General features: G+C 38.6%; 1 protein-coding gene across 3 annotated transcripts in view; it reads right to left on the reverse strand.

The window, feature by feature from the left end:
• The window catches only part of LOC115219687 (acidic mammalian chitinase-like), a 31,857-nt gene that overhangs the window by 4,609 nt on the left and 11,164 nt on the right, over window positions 1-16,084 (reverse strand). For all 3 annotated transcript variants that reach the window (XM_036509709.1, XM_036509708.1, XM_036509710.1), the window contains exons 3-8: window positions 12,634-12,811; window positions 10,766-11,003; window positions 6,874-6,998; window positions 5,689-5,815; window positions 4,318-4,503; window positions 1,057-1,173 (exon numbers count right to left, since the gene is read on the reverse strand). In XM_036509709.1, coding sequence (XP_036365602.1) covers window positions 1,057-1,173; window positions 4,318-4,503; window positions 5,689-5,815; window positions 6,874-6,998; window positions 10,766-11,003; window positions 12,634-12,811 — 971 coding nt within the window. The remainder of the gene's footprint in view (window positions 1-1,056; window positions 1,174-4,317; window positions 4,504-5,688; window positions 5,816-6,873; window positions 6,999-10,765; window positions 11,004-12,633; window positions 12,812-16,084) is intronic.

Genomic DNA, 16,084 nt, shown 5'->3' on the forward strand with positions numbered 1-16,084 from the left:
CTGCAGCTCGGCTGGGATGTGTTACCCCACCTTCCATATTTACCAGATATTGCTCCTTCGGATTTCCACTTATTCAGGTCTCTGCAGAATAGTCTTAATGGTAAAAATTTCAATTCCTTGGATGATGTAAAAAGATACCTTTGCCATGAAACCACCTCAATTCTGGGAAGAGGGTATTTTCAAGTTAAAGGAAAGATGGAGATGCATTGTGCAACAAAATGGTTCATATTTGGTTGATTAAAGGTGTAATGGCAAGTATTTATTGACCTTTTTCTTTCCTTTAAAAATCAGCACAAACTGTCCGGACAACCCAATATAAAACAAATAAATCAGTGCCAAAAACTGGATTGGTCAAGGAAAATTTTTTTGCTGAGACATGATAGTTAATTGCATTATCTTTTGGTTGTTAAGTCAGATACTAGCAACATAGAATTTTATACTCATTTGTCTCATTAAAGAGATATGAAGATTTTATGACCTTAAAAGTGGAATTTCATTGAAAAGTTAGGTAGATGAATGTTTGGACATTAGGCTTAGATTAGTTGGTTGTCAAGTTTGATCTCTTCATTTCAATTTTGAGTTGTTTCTCTTGTCTTTGATTTAGTAAAGCCTTATTCAACAATACTTATCAATCTTTTGATGGACAGCTGTTGAGCTGGTGAGACCTACTGAGGCAGAAACACCTATTTACAGCTGTTCTCTTGGCTTCAGACAATCAGATGGTCTTTTCTTTACAATGGCATAGTAAACACACACACTGGTTCTATTTCACTTCTTTATTATTTATTTGTCAATTGGTTGACTATAAAGTCAATAAACTAATCATTTAAAGACACAAGTTTACATCAGTAATGTTGTAAATCAAATACAAAGATGAAATTATACTTGTGCTTGCTTTATTGAAAAGGCAAATATCAACAATTAATCCATATTTTTTGCATGAGGTCTTTTACAGTGTTCAAATTGAAATGTAACCTTATTAATCTGCTAGCAATTTGATACCCTATCAACACACCCTGCATCCTCACTCCCCAGACATGTTCAGAAAACAATTACCTTAAATTTCATGCTCTTCTGGTCATCATAACCAATCCATTGGTCCCCATTCACAATGTAAGGTACTTTAGAATCATCCATCCAGTAGTAAGTGGTTTTGTTTTTCAGGTGGCAATGCTAAAGATGAGAGAAAGAGATTGATTAAAGGAAGTGTCTATGGTGTACATATATGCATGTCTTACATATTATATATATGTACACCCCCCATACACATACAAACACACACATACACATATTTATGCATAAACATATATACACACATATATAAAGGAAAGGAGCATTCCATGGGTTACAATGACGAGGGTCCCAGCTTATTCGACCAATGGAACAGCCTACTAGTGAAATTAAATACAAGTGGGTGAGTGCTCCACGGATATGTGTACCCTTACACACACACACACTCACACAAACGCACGCGCACACACATGTATGTATATATTTGATGTAAGGCGGCGAGCTGGCAGAGACGTTAGCACACTGGGCGAAGTGTTTCGCGGTATTTTGCCCGTCGCTACATTCTGAGTTCAAATTCCGCCGAGGTCGACTTTGCCTTTCATTCTTTCGGGGTCGATAAATTAAGTACCAGTTACGCACTGGGGCCGATGTAATCGACTTAATCCGTTTGTCTGTCCTTGTTTGTCCCCTCTATGTTTAGCCCCTTGTGGGCAGTAAAGAAACATATATTTGATGATATATATTTGAAGTCACTGTCAACAAGATTCTTGAATGACAAATTTGTACTCTACAAAAGTATAAGGATAAACATTACTTTAATGTAAAAGTGTTCTTATTTTAACTGAACATAAAAACAAACAGTAATATATATATATGTGTGTGTGTGAGTATGTGTGTATATATATATATAAATATACATATATATACATACATATATATACATATACATATACATATATATACATACATATATATATACATACATATATATATACATATATATATATATATATATATATATATTATATATATATTATATATATATACATATACATATATAAATAATTAATATTCAATTGAATTAGGTACCCAGATTGAGGTATTGACCGCACAGCTCCAAGTTAGGTGAACAGAATGTATATCCTTGCTACTTACTTACACACTCTCTCTCTCTCTCTATATATATATATATATATATATATCATCATCATCATCATCATCATCATCGTTTATATATCTATATATATATATATATATATATATATAAATATTTGCTTATTGAACAACATAACGGGTAAACTTTTGAATTGTTTTGAATTATAAATTTACTTGTTTCAGTCATTTAACTGTAGTCATGCTGGGGCACCACCTTTATTGAGCAAGTTTAGTACTTATTCTGTCAGTCTCTTTTGCCGAACCGATAAGTTATGGGGATGTAAACACACCAGCATCAGTTGTCAAGTGATGTTGGGAAGACACTGTGACTATGTGCATGACATTATTATGATTTATTCTTGAACATTCCATAGGGAAATATATTTATTTATTTATTTATCAACAGATAGGCGTAGGAGTGGCTGTGTGGTAAGTAGCTTGCTTACGAACCACATGGTTCTGAGTTCAGTCCCACTGCGTGGCACCTTGGGCAAGTGTCTTCTACTATAGCCTCGGGCCGACCAAACCCTTGTGAGTGGATTTGGTAGATGGAAACTGAAAGAAGCCCGTCGTATATATGTATATATATATATATGTATGTGTGTGTATATGTTTGTGTGTCTGTGTTTGTCCCCCCCAACATCGTTTGACAACCGATGCTGGTGTGTTTACGTCCCCGTAACTTAGCGGTTCAGCAAAAGAGACCGATAGAATAAGTACTAGGCTTACAAAGAATAAGTCCTGGGGTCGATTTGCTCGACTAAAGGCGGTGCTCCAGCATGGCCACAGTTAAATGACTGAAACAAATAAAAGAGTAAAAGAGATATATAAACATGCAGACCTTCAACCTGTAATTTGTTTGATAAGTGCCAACACACGAAACTCTCGGACCTTGAGTCACTCTGTTGCTTCTACTAAATATTAATAAAAATATACATATCGTTTTTACTTGTTTCAGTCATGTGATTGTGCCCATGCTGGAGCACCGCCTTTAGTCGAGCAAATCGACCCCAGGGCTTATTCTTGTAAGCCTAGTACTTATTCTATTGGTCTCTTTTGCCGAACCACTAAGTTACAGGGACGTAAACACAGCAGCATCGGTTGTCAAGCGATGTTGGGGGGACAAACACAGATACACAAACACACACACATATATATATACATATATATACGACGGGCTTCTTTCAGTTTCTGTCTACCAAATCTACTCACAAGGCTTTGGTTGGCCTGAGGCTATAGTAGAAGACACTTGCCCAAGGTGCCACGCTGTGGGACTGAACCCGGAACCATGTGTTTGGTAAGCAAGCTACTTACCACACAGCCACTCCTACGCCTATTTTGAGTTCTATTTTTCCTGTCTGCACTAACATACCTGTATATATCTCTTATGATAAAAGGCAGATTTTCTTGCCTCCCACATAGTTTGTTTTTAATACAATTGTACAATATAGAAATTCTTCAATTGGAATTTACCTATGATATTTCGAAGTAGACTCGATTGGGTCATGGCATATACATTTTTTTCAATTTCACCCCCAATTCAGCAAAAATTCGAGAAAACTCAATATTTTACGATTTGCCTCTCTCATTTCAAATGCTTTACTCCTGCTATTACCACACTTTCTCCTACAGATCACACATTCTGCTACTTTCACTTTTATATTGTCAAATTTATTTCCAATGTTTTCAGATCTTTATAGCCCCATCTCAAGATGAAGTTATGTTGGTGTGTATTGCTGCCTCTTTATATAAGGCAATGGCAATGTGATTGATATGGACAGTATTGCTGTACTGGAATCGATGGCATAAGCTGACCCCTTCCCTGGCCTTATGCATTTATTAGAAACAATTATTATTATAACTATTAAAAGAAAACATCCTCCTCTTCATCATCATCATCATCATCACAATGACCACCACTACCACCATCCTCATCAACATGTTGATCATCATCATGATTATAAGGGGCAACACATGGCAGAACCAGTAGAGCATCGGAAGAAATGTCTGTCAGAATTATAACATACTCTTTGCTGCTATGAGTTCAATTCTCACAAGTTCTTGGTGGAATTGACTTGGCTGTATTCCTCCCAAAGGTTAATAAAATACACACCAGTAATATACCAGTGACATATATCGAAGTAAATTTACCTCAAAGTAAGCAAGAAATCCACGTTGACCCAAATATTGTCCAGCTTCACAGGATCCTTTGCTTTCGGCTCCAGGAAATGAGTTCTTTGGGTCTGCTAGTTGAAAACCTCGTCCGTAGGTTGCTAAACCGAGATTGAGCTTAACCTTTGGTGCTCCCTTTGAAGCCCAGTACTGCATGGTCCAAACCTAGAAGTATGTGTGTATGTGTATATATGTTTATGTGTGTGCATGTGTGTGTAAGAGAGAGAGAGAGAAAAAGAAATATAGGGAATGACATTTAAATTATTAAACTTATAAAAAAGATATAATTATTTAATGAAAACAAAATGAATAAACATTAATTAACATGGCTTAATTGATAATCAGTTCTCTTGAGCACTGTCCCTTTCCTTCTCACACGCTAATCTCTCAAAAACTGCATTCTATCCTTCATTAATCTCTCAAAATATTTTACTTTACTGTCAGCTATTTGGTTAAAAAAAGTTCCAATTTTACCATTTCTTCAGCAAAACATAATATCCATTTCTTCAGTGTACAATGAATTAGCTTTCATTTAGCCATTTTACAGAATGCTTAGATTTTCTTAATAGTTACACAGGAAATAGAAGAGTTTTCAACAAGTGAATCTGCTTTACACACACACACACACAAACACAAACACATACACACAAACACATACACACACACACAGACACACATACACACATATCTTTTATCCATTACCTTTTACTTGCTTCTGTCATTAGACTGTGGCCATGCTGGGGCACTGCTTTGAACAATTTTTTTTTTTTTAGTTGAACAAATCGACCCCAGTACTTATTTTTTATGTTAAGCCTGGTAATTAGTCTATTAGTCTCTTTTGCTGAACTGCTGAGTTATGGGGACATAAACACACCAATACCAGTTGTTAAGTGGTGGTGGTGGGGAGACAAACACAGACACAAAGACACACACACACACAATATATATATATGTATATATACATATATGAGGGTTATACCGAAAGTAATCCAAAAGTGGCCATAACTTTTTTTATAAACTACTGTAGGCCTTTCAGCTTTCATATGTTGGCAGAGTAATGCTTCCTCTATAGTAACTCTTCTTTCTATTCTTTTTCATTGCATGCAAATAATGAGTCCCAAATAGAAACAATATGCTGTCATTGAGATCTTGATGAAGGAAGGTGTAGGATATCTGACATTCACAAAAGGCCACCAGATTATTTATGGACAAAATATGAAAGAGCTTTTTTCTGTTTAGCAGGTGATAATTTCAGGTGAGCAGAAGAGTATATTGTAATGGTATGATATTGTATATTGTATGATATTATGTACTGAATAGAGTATATTGTATGCTGTAAAGGTATATTACCACATTCAGCTGTTTTTGGTAAGGAAATCGTTCGTAAGATGCTGGAAACAAAGGAGCATTAATCCCTGTCACATTGTTCCATGGTCCATGGAAATCATACGCCATGACAGAAATGTAGTCCATCAGTCTGTAACAAACCATGGTAAAGAGAAAAAGGTTGTTATGGAATTTCAAAATGAAATAATAGAATTCTACACCACCACCAGCGACAACAATGAAGACAATAAAGAAGTTAAATAAAGCAAACTTTCAATTGATGATCTAGAAGCTGACCATGGCTATGAACAATTGGTGAAAGAAACTGAATAGACTTAGAAGAAGAAACAGATCTGGATAGAAACACATGGTATCAGTTAACAAGAGTAATTATGTATGTGTATCTGAGTATGCTGAAGAGATTAATGTAATGTAATTCGTCACCCTTTTCAAGCCTAGCCAGGCTCATGGGCCTGGTTTCCTGGTTTCTGTGGCGTATGTGTTCCCCCCAGCTGGACGGGACGTCAGTCCATCGCAGCGTTACTCAAGAAACAGGAAGAGAGAGTGAGAGAAAGTTGTGGCGAAAGAGTACAACAGGGATCACCACCACCCCCTGCCAGAGCCTCATGGAGCTTTTAGGTGTTTTCACTCAATAAACACACACAACGCCCAGTCTGGGAATCGAAACCACAATCCTCCAACCGTGAGTCCGCTGCCCTAACCACTGGGCCATTGTGCCTCCACATAGTGTAATGTAATAGTGTAGGCATAATTAGGTATCACTTTGTGCCTTTATATCTCTATGACTTATTTATGAATTATCATTATATCATTAGAGACATCTTTCTACAATAGTGTTGTTAACAGTTTGTCCTCACTTAGCAACCGTATTTTTTCCATACTGCTAAGTGTTAGATAGCTACTCTGTTATATCGATGCCAAACTGATTAGTAAGATCAGCTGTAATGGTTCTATAATACTTTATACTTTGATTAATTTATTAATAGTTTATCATCATCTATATATAGGCTTTCTGTATTTCTTTGTGATTGGGATGCTGTGAGCATGCACGCATGTGCACATGTGTGTGTGCATATGCATGTGTGCACATGTGTGTGAGTATGCATGTGTATGTATGTGTGTGTGTTTGCGTATCTGCATGTATGTAAAAGCCAGTTGTCATACAAAAGGCAATGTATCTCCACTTACTTGGCTAAGTTGGCCACATCATAACCGGCATCAATCTTATTCTTGCCTGCAGCCACTGCACAGGTCAGCAACAGAGGTTCTTTCTTAGTTCTTTTGGCTTCTTTGTCAAAACTCTGACGGAGTTCCTAAGAAGTTTAAGAGATTTATGTATCAAGCACCTACTAAAAATATTTCACCTTCAGTTGAATAACTCATTTTTACCCCATTTTTAGTCAGTGAAGAAACCCCATGGTTAAGTGGTCAAGTGGTTAGGGTGTGGTATTCAGTGTCATAGGATCATGGTTTTGATTCCTTGACTGAGTATGCTTTCTGTTCTTGAGCAAAACACTCCATTTCACATTGCTCTAGTTTACTCAAGTGTAAAAGTGTAACCTTGCAATGGATAGGCATCATGTTCAAAGAAAATCCTGTGGTTTCGGTCACTTGTATACCAAGGAAACTAACTAACCAGCCCTATGAAATTCAGGACTTAAGACAGTAATATCCATAGGTTGATGACGATGATGATGGAGGTAGTGTCCATAACCCTTTAGAAGAACCTAAGGTGCCAGGTGGTGGTGCTAAACTGGGTGAGTGATTATGGCTGCCATCCAAGGAGACCATGTTAGGATTTGAACTCAGAATACAAAAAGCCAGGGCAAATACTGCAAAGACATCTTGTTTGTTGTTCTTACAGTTTCTCTGACTTTGGGTGGATTTGAACTAAAAATGTAGTGAATCCAAATAAATAACACTTAAGATTCTATTCAATGCTCAAATAACTTGGACAATTGCATATATATATATATATATATATATATATATATATATATATATATATATATATATAATATATATATATATATATATATATATATATATATATAATATATATATATATATATATGTGTGTGTGTGTGTGTGTGTGTATATATATATATATGTATATATATATAAAATGAGATAGGGGTTGAAAATTCAACCCACCATGGGATAACATATATCCAATATACTGCTAGATAGGTACCCAACAAGACTAATACATAGATGTTAAAAATTGCCAAACAATCAGTTCATCTATTGTATTATATGGGTAAAGGTAATAATATTACCGTAAATTAATACTACAAAATTAGAAAATGGAGAAACATACTTAAATCAATAAAACATCAACTATCAGATGATACCCAAACATTACTTTATTACACCATTACATATCAGTAAAGGCATTATACAAAATATACAGTAAATGTAAATAGACAAAGAGATATAAGTATAAAATTTCAAATATAATATGTAATTAAATCACATCTGACAGCTGTTTCGGCAGCGAGGGCAGTCATACCTCATTTAACCTATAAGCCATAAAGGCAGGTATAAATGAGGCATTAACAAGGATGCCCCACGGCCTCTTCAGAGAATTAAATTTGTTATAATTGTGAAAAAAATTATTTTTCCATATACATATAAATATAAAAATATAAAAATGTAAAATATAAAAACTTATGCATAAACTTCATAATGCTACACTTATATGATATAATACTCATTGGTACAATAATGCAAGGTAAACAAAACAAAATAAAACAAAATATATATCAGTGTATATATTAATATTAATAAGCACAGTTATTATACATATTTGGCTAATAGTTTTAAAAAACTAACACATAGGGAGATGAAAAATAATAATTAAAACCATGGTTCAGTTCATAAAATTATAAAGCTATAAAAGTCAATAAAAATTACTATTAATATTAGTGATAATAATAATAATAATAATAGATACAGTTATGTTTGCACCAAGTCCATCCTTTCAAGATCGAAATAACTATAAGTTTAGAAATTCTGACCACTAGGTAATGATTATATAGATTAATACGATTGGCTAGTAGTTTGAAATTTAAATCACAAGAGAAATTTTATGGTTGGTTAGTCAAGAAACGCCAATATTCACACGCGCATCCACAGATCAATCGCACATACATACATAATTTTGTTTACCTTGCATTATTGTACCAATGAGTATTATATCATATAAGTGTAGCATTATGAAGTTTATGCATAAGTTTTTATATTTTACATTTTTATATTTTTATATTTATATGTATATGGAAAAATAATTTTTTTCACAATTATAACAAATTTAATTCTCTGAAGAGGCCGTGGGGCATCCTTGTTAATGCCTCATTTATACCTGCCTTTATGGCTTATAGGTTAAATGAGGTATGACTGCCCTCGCTGCCGAAACAGCTGTCAGATGTGATTTAATTACATATTATATTTGAAATTTTATACTTATATCTCTTTGTCTATTTACATTTACTGTATATTTTGTATAATGCCTTTACTGATATGTAATGGTGTAATAAAGTAATGTTTGGGTATCATCTGATAGTTGATGTTTTATCGATTTAAGTATGTTTCTCCATTTTCTAATTTTGTTGTATATATATATATATATATCTTACCTCGGCTGGTGACAAAGAGCCTCTTGCTCAGAGTAAAAGGTAGACTGTATGATGCGTGTGTACGAACAGCCATGCTACATGGCAGTGAAATATGGGCCGTGACTGCTGAGGACATGCGTAATCTCACAAGGAATGAAGTCAGTATGATCCGATGGATGTGTAATGTCAGTGTGCATACTCAACAGAGTGTAAGTACCTTGAGAGAAAAGTTGGACCTAAGAAGCATCAGATGTGGTGTGCAAGAGAGACGACTGCGCTGGTATGGTCATGTGGTGAGAATGGATGAGGATAGCTGTGTGAAAAAGTGCCACATCCTAGTGGTTGAGGGAACCTATGGAAGAGGTAGACCCAGGAAGACCTGGGATGAAGTAGTGAAGCATGACCTTCGAACATTAGGCCTCACCGAGGCAATGACTAGTGACCGAGACCTTTGGAAATATGCTGTGCTTGATAAAACCCAGCAAGCCAAGTGAGACCATAACCTCGTGGCCTATGCCAGGGGTGTAACCAGCTCACTTATGTGTACATTTCCTTCATTGGACACCAAACTCTGTTTGCAAAGACCTGTTGAGACAAGTGAAATCGAAATCGAAATCAAATTCGATGACTGCCATCCATGCTAGTGGAGCGCTAAGAGCACCATCCGAGCGTGATCGTTGCCAGAGTGGCTAATAGGCTTCCGTGCTGATGGCATGTAAAAGCACCCACTACTCTCGGAGTGGTTGGCATTAGGAAGGGGATCCAGTTGTAGAAACTCTGCCAGATTGGAGCTTGGTGCAGCCAACTGGTTCGCCAGTCCTCAGTCAAATCGTCCAACCCATGCTAGCATGGGAAGCAGATGTTAAATGATGATGATGATGATGATAATGCATGTATATATGGGTATATATATATATATATATATATATATATATATAATATATATATACATATGGGTATATATATATATGTGTGTGTGTGTACATTTGGGTGTGTATGCATGTGAGTGTGTTTATATACACAAAACCAAAATATTTTTTATTGTTTAGTCAGAAGAGAAAGAGCAGTAGCTATGTTTTTACAAGGTCTCTGAAACTGTTGGAAGAAGGAGGGGAGCCATTATGCCCACCACCCTGAAACAGACTCTACCAAAGCTACCAAGGGCTAAGTAGCTGCCTTAGATATCCTTCCATTCACATCCCACAGTATTAAAAAGAAATACTTGAGGAACAGATTGGATAATGTACTCCTAGATACTTTTAGCTACAAAGTAAAAGATGTCATTGTCATAGACAAAAGGTATTTGGCCATTGGTCCACTCAGACAATGAGAAGATGGTGATAGATAACTCCACTGACGTCTCCAAGACTACAGCACCGATGATGACAATGACAACAACGATGACTATCACCACCACCACTATTTCACTATAGAAAGTGTTCATTATTCACACTAAACCTTACCCAAACGAGTTTGACAAATTTCTGTTTGTCACCGGCTGTCGGATACTCCCAGTCAATGTCCAAACCATCGAAATTGTGGTGTCTTAGGAAATAAACCGCTTGAGATGCAAACATCTTCCTTGACCTCTTTGTTGATGCCAAACTTCTGAAGTTTGAACTTCCTTCATTGTACCCTCCGACTGATAGGACCAACTTCAAATCATTATTTTTATTTTTCAGATCGGAAATCTTCTGGTACCTTAAGAAAAATAGACAAAAAAAAAGGAAAACAAAAAGGGAATAAGAAATCCCGGAAGAACTTGTATCTATATAATTTACTTAATGTATGTCTAAATGAGATATTTATCTATATATCAAAAAGCTAGAAGCTGCAGTTTTTCATCTGGGGAAGAAATCTCTTTATAGACTCATTGCATTAAAAAACATGATATACTTCAGAGATAAGTGAATTGAAATCACCCTGGAAACGACCATAAGAATGGCATTTCTTTGCTGTCATAATGGTTTGTCAATGTCATGTACTTGTGTTAATTACAAAATGAGGTTAAATCAGCTTGTTTGAAGTATATAAGGACAGTGGACAGTGTATAATCCATATACTAGTTTGCATAATCTATATACTAGTTTGGATAATGCCATAGAAGCAGGTCTGGAGTAAAATCTTATCTACCTAACATACATTATATATGCATGTTATATTAAAAGAAAGTGGGGGGAGAGGCATTGAGTAGTATAGTTCTGGATGTACAAAAATGCAGGATGGTCTTGGCTGTGGATATAGGCTAAGGTACCTTAGTCTATATCCACAAGAACATCACCAAACTTATTGGTATGGAGTCACTGACCAACACACTTCAAGCTGTCTCACAGATCTGTTGTATCACTGCTGTCTGTCTCGATCCACCTCTATCCAGCCTGCCTGACTCAGTGTCCTTGGCTGGGACATCTTTGATCATAGGCATAGGCATGATGCTAGGTGATAGCCTAGACAAGCTTGACCATCGTCTAGTGTGGGCCACACAACTCTTGAACCACTTGGATGAAATGCCTTGTATTTATTCCAGCCCTTTGCATTCTGAGTTCAAATCCTCACATAACCTTCTTGGATGGTAGACTTCACCTTGGGTGGTAGACATCATCTTGGGCGGTAGACCTTATGTGCCTTTAGCAGAATCCACTCTGTTGCAACATTTGGGCCAGGTTTCTAATTTGAGCATACCGCCTTCTCTTCTTCTCCCTTCCTAATCTCTTAATCTTTTTAATCTAGCTAAAAATACAAAAACCTAGTAATAAGGAGAAGGGGTGAGGTCTCTCTCAGAACTGATGAAGTTGAAGAGAGCAGTGGGGCAGGATAGACTTGATGATTGTAAAGTGCATGACTTGTTATATAATTTGGTATGGGTAAGTGTGGACTGGGGAAGAGAAAAAGGTAGGCCCCTTAATTTTCTTAGTGTCCTTGGAACAACAAAAGAGTAGGACTTGGTCCATCAACTCTGTCAAACTCCATTAGGTTGAGTCAAAAGTTTTTATGATTTTCACTGATGATTTTTGGCAACTTAACAGGGGCACACATTTCAGAGCTGGTATATGGCACTGAAGGGGAAAAGGGTTGCACATTGTAAGGCTGATCTGGGATGCTGGAGGGGCAAAAGGGGTGCACATTATAAGTCTGGCCTATGCCACTGAAGTGTTAAAGAGGGGGCACATTATACAACTGGCCTAGAATGCTAAATACCATGATAATCATTGGTATACTCTATCAGGATTGACCTACAGCTAATCAAAAACATTGAAGACTACACACACACACACAGACACACACACGCAGAGGATAAATGTTAGCGTAAAGTAGCAGTGAGACTACTTACATAAGCACATCATTGTCTTCAATTGGTACAAGTTTATTGTTGACCAGTTTTGCAAATGCAAAGTGAATGTGTGAACACAGATTTGGAGCAATATTGGCTGGGGTGAATTTTGCCTGACCTATTCGGTACTGAGACCAATTTGTGTAGTAACACACACGGCGGTAGCTGGTGGCAGCAACTGGAAAACAAGAAAACAGGAATCATCATCATCATCATCATTTAACGTCCGCTTTCCATGCTAGCATGGGTTGGACGGTTCAACTGGGGTCTGGGGAGCCCGAAGGCTGCACCAGGCCAGTCAGATCTGGCAGTGTTTCTACAGCTGGATGCCCTTCCTAACGCCAACCACTCTGAGAGTGTAGTGGGTGATTTTATGTGCCACCGACACAGGTGCCAGACGAGGCTGGCGAACGGCCACGCTCGGATGGTGTTTTTATGTGCCACCGACACAGGTGCCAGACGAGGCTGGCGAACGGCCACGCTCGGATGGTGTTTTTATGTGCCACCGACACAGGTGCCAGACGAGGCTGACGAACGGCCACGATCGGATGGTGTTTCTTACGTGCCCACAGCACAGAGGCCAGTCGATGCGGTACTGGCTACGGCCACGTTCGGATGGTCTTCTTGTGTGCCACCGGCACTGGTACCACAAAGATACAAATTCCATTGATGTTCATCTATTTTGATTTGATTTGATTTGATTTGATCACTTGTCTCAACAGGTCTTCACAAGTGTCACAAGAAGGAAGGTATGCACAGGTGGACTGACTACGTCCCAGGTAGAGGCCACGGGTTATGGCCTGACTAGTCTTGCCGGGTCTTCGGATGGTGTTTTTATGTGCCACCGACACAGGTGCCAGATGAGGCTGGTGAATGGCCACGATCGGATGGTGTTTGTTATGAGCCCACAGCACAGAGGCCAGTCGATGCGGTACTGGCTACGGCCATGTTCGGATGGTTATCTTGTGTGCCACCGGCCCTGGTACCACAAAGATACAAATTCCATTGATGTTCATCTATTTTGATTTGTTTTGATTTGATCACTTGCCTCAACAGGTCTTCACAAGTGTCACAAGAAGGAAGGTATGCACAGGCGGACTGACTACGTCCCAGGTAGGGGCCACAGGTTATGGCCTGACTAGTCTTGCCGGGTCTTCAGATGGTGTTTTTATGTGCCACCGACACAGGTGCCTGATGAGGCTAGTGAACGGACATGATCGAATGGTGTTTGTTACGTGCCCACAGCACGGAGGCCAGTCGATGCGGTACTGGCTACGGCCACGTTCGGATGGTTTTCTTGTGTGCCACCGGCACTGGTACCATAAAGATACAAATTCCATTGATGTTCATCTATTTTATTTTGATTTTCACTTTCACTTGCCTCAAAAGGTCTTCACAAGTGTCACAAGAAGGAAGGTATGCACAGGGGGACTGACTACGTCCCAGGTTGGGGCCACGGGTTATGGCCTGACTAGTCTTGCCGGTCTTCGGATGGTGTTTTTATGTGCCACCGACACAGGTGACTAGTCTTGCCGGGTCTTCGGATGGGTTTTTTATGTGCCACCGACACAGGTGCCGGATGAGGCTGGCGAACGGCCACGATCGGATGGTGTTTGTTACGTGCCCACAGCACAGAGGCCAGTCGATGCAGTACTGGCTACGGCCACGTTCGGATGGTTTTCTTGTGTGCCACCGGCACTGGTACCACAAAGATACAAATTCCATTGATATTCATCTATTTCGATTTGTTTTGATTTCTTTGATTTTGATTTTCACTTGCCTCAACAGGTCTTCACAAGTGTCACAAGAAGGGAGGTATGCACAGGTGAACTGACTACGACCCAGGTAGGGGCCACGGGTTATGGCCTGACTAGTCTTGCCGGGTCTTCGGATGGTGTCTTTATGTGCCACCGACACAGGTGCCAGATGAGGCTGGCGAGCGGCCACGATCGGATGGTGTTTGCTATGTGCCCACAGCACGGAGGCCAGTCGATGCGGTACTGGCTACGGCCACGTTCGGATGGTTTTCTTGTGTGCCACCGGCACTGGTAACAAAGATACAAATTCCATTGATGATCATCTATTTTATTTTGATTTTCACTTTCACTTGCCTCAACAGGTCTTCACAAGTGTCACAAGAAGGAAGATATGCACAGGTGGACTGACTACATCCCAGGTAGGGGCCACGGGTTATGGCCTGACTACTCTTGCCGGGTCTTCTCACGCACAACATACTTCCATAGGTCTCGGTCTCTAGTCATTTCCTTGGTGAGACCTAAAGTTCGAAGGTCGTGCTTCACCACCTCGTCCCAGGTTTTCCTGGGTCTACCTCTTCCACAGGTTCCCTCAACTGCTAGGGTGTAGCACTTTTGCACACAACTATCTACAGCCATTCTCGTCACATGACCATACCAGTGCAGCCGTCTCTCTTGCACACCACAATTGACGCTTCTTAGGTTCAACTTTTCTCTCAAGGTACTTACACTCTGACGCTTATGAACACTGACATTACACATCCATCGGAGCATACTGGCTTCATTTCTTGCAAGCTTACGCATATCCTCAGCAGTCACGGCCCATGTTTCACTACCATGTAGCATGGCTGTACGTACACATGCATCATACAGTCTGCCTTTTACTCTGAGCGAGAGGCCTTTTGTCACCAGCAGGGGTAAGAGCTCTCTAAACTTTGCCCAAGCTATTCTTACTCTAGCAGTTACACTTTCAGCACACTGCTAGAGTATTAATATGTAATCTTTCATCTTTTATCTTAACTCCATCCTTTCCTTCCCTCTCCTCTCATTCATTCCTCTTTACCATCATCCCCCCCCCCCCACTCTTCCATCAGTCTTGTAAGAACTGAAAAATGTCATGAACACTGGCCTTAACTCCTGAACGAGATTGACCTGGATGATGGACACAGCACAGCAATGACACATAATGGAGAGCTTTCAGTGATTTTGAAAAATTAAAAACAACAGTTCAGTGATCTGTCATGTCAAGTGGCTGCTCATATAAAAGTTGTTGCCATTTGACCCCTGGTCAGTCCTGATTGAATATATTGGGTCCCATATATAATGCGGTATTTTTATTTGCATGAACTACAAGTTGGAGGGGAACAAGATAAACTACCTGCGTCAACTTGCTATAATTTTACCTTCTCTTTATTCTTAGTGCAAGTTTTAAAGAGTGCAGTTCGATTTTAAGAGTTATTTTTTCAAAGCTATAATGGAAGTAATAAAGGAGTATATTCAGCATATTTTGCTTTATGAGTTCAATAAAGGCAACAACACAACAGAAAGTGTGAGGAATATTAATGCAGTATATGGGGATCAGACAATAGGTGTAAGCCAGTGTCAACGGTGGTTCCAGAAACTACAGCCTAGAAGATGAGCCTCATCCTGGAAGATCTGTAGAATTTGACAAGGACAAACCCTGGTGGAACAAAATC

This window comes from Octopus sinensis, linkage group LG15 (assembly GCF_006345805.1).
Source record: "Octopus sinensis linkage group LG15, ASM634580v1, whole genome shotgun sequence".
In the NCBI taxonomy this organism is placed as follows: domain Eukaryota; kingdom Metazoa; phylum Mollusca; class Cephalopoda; order Octopoda; family Octopodidae; genus Octopus; species Octopus sinensis.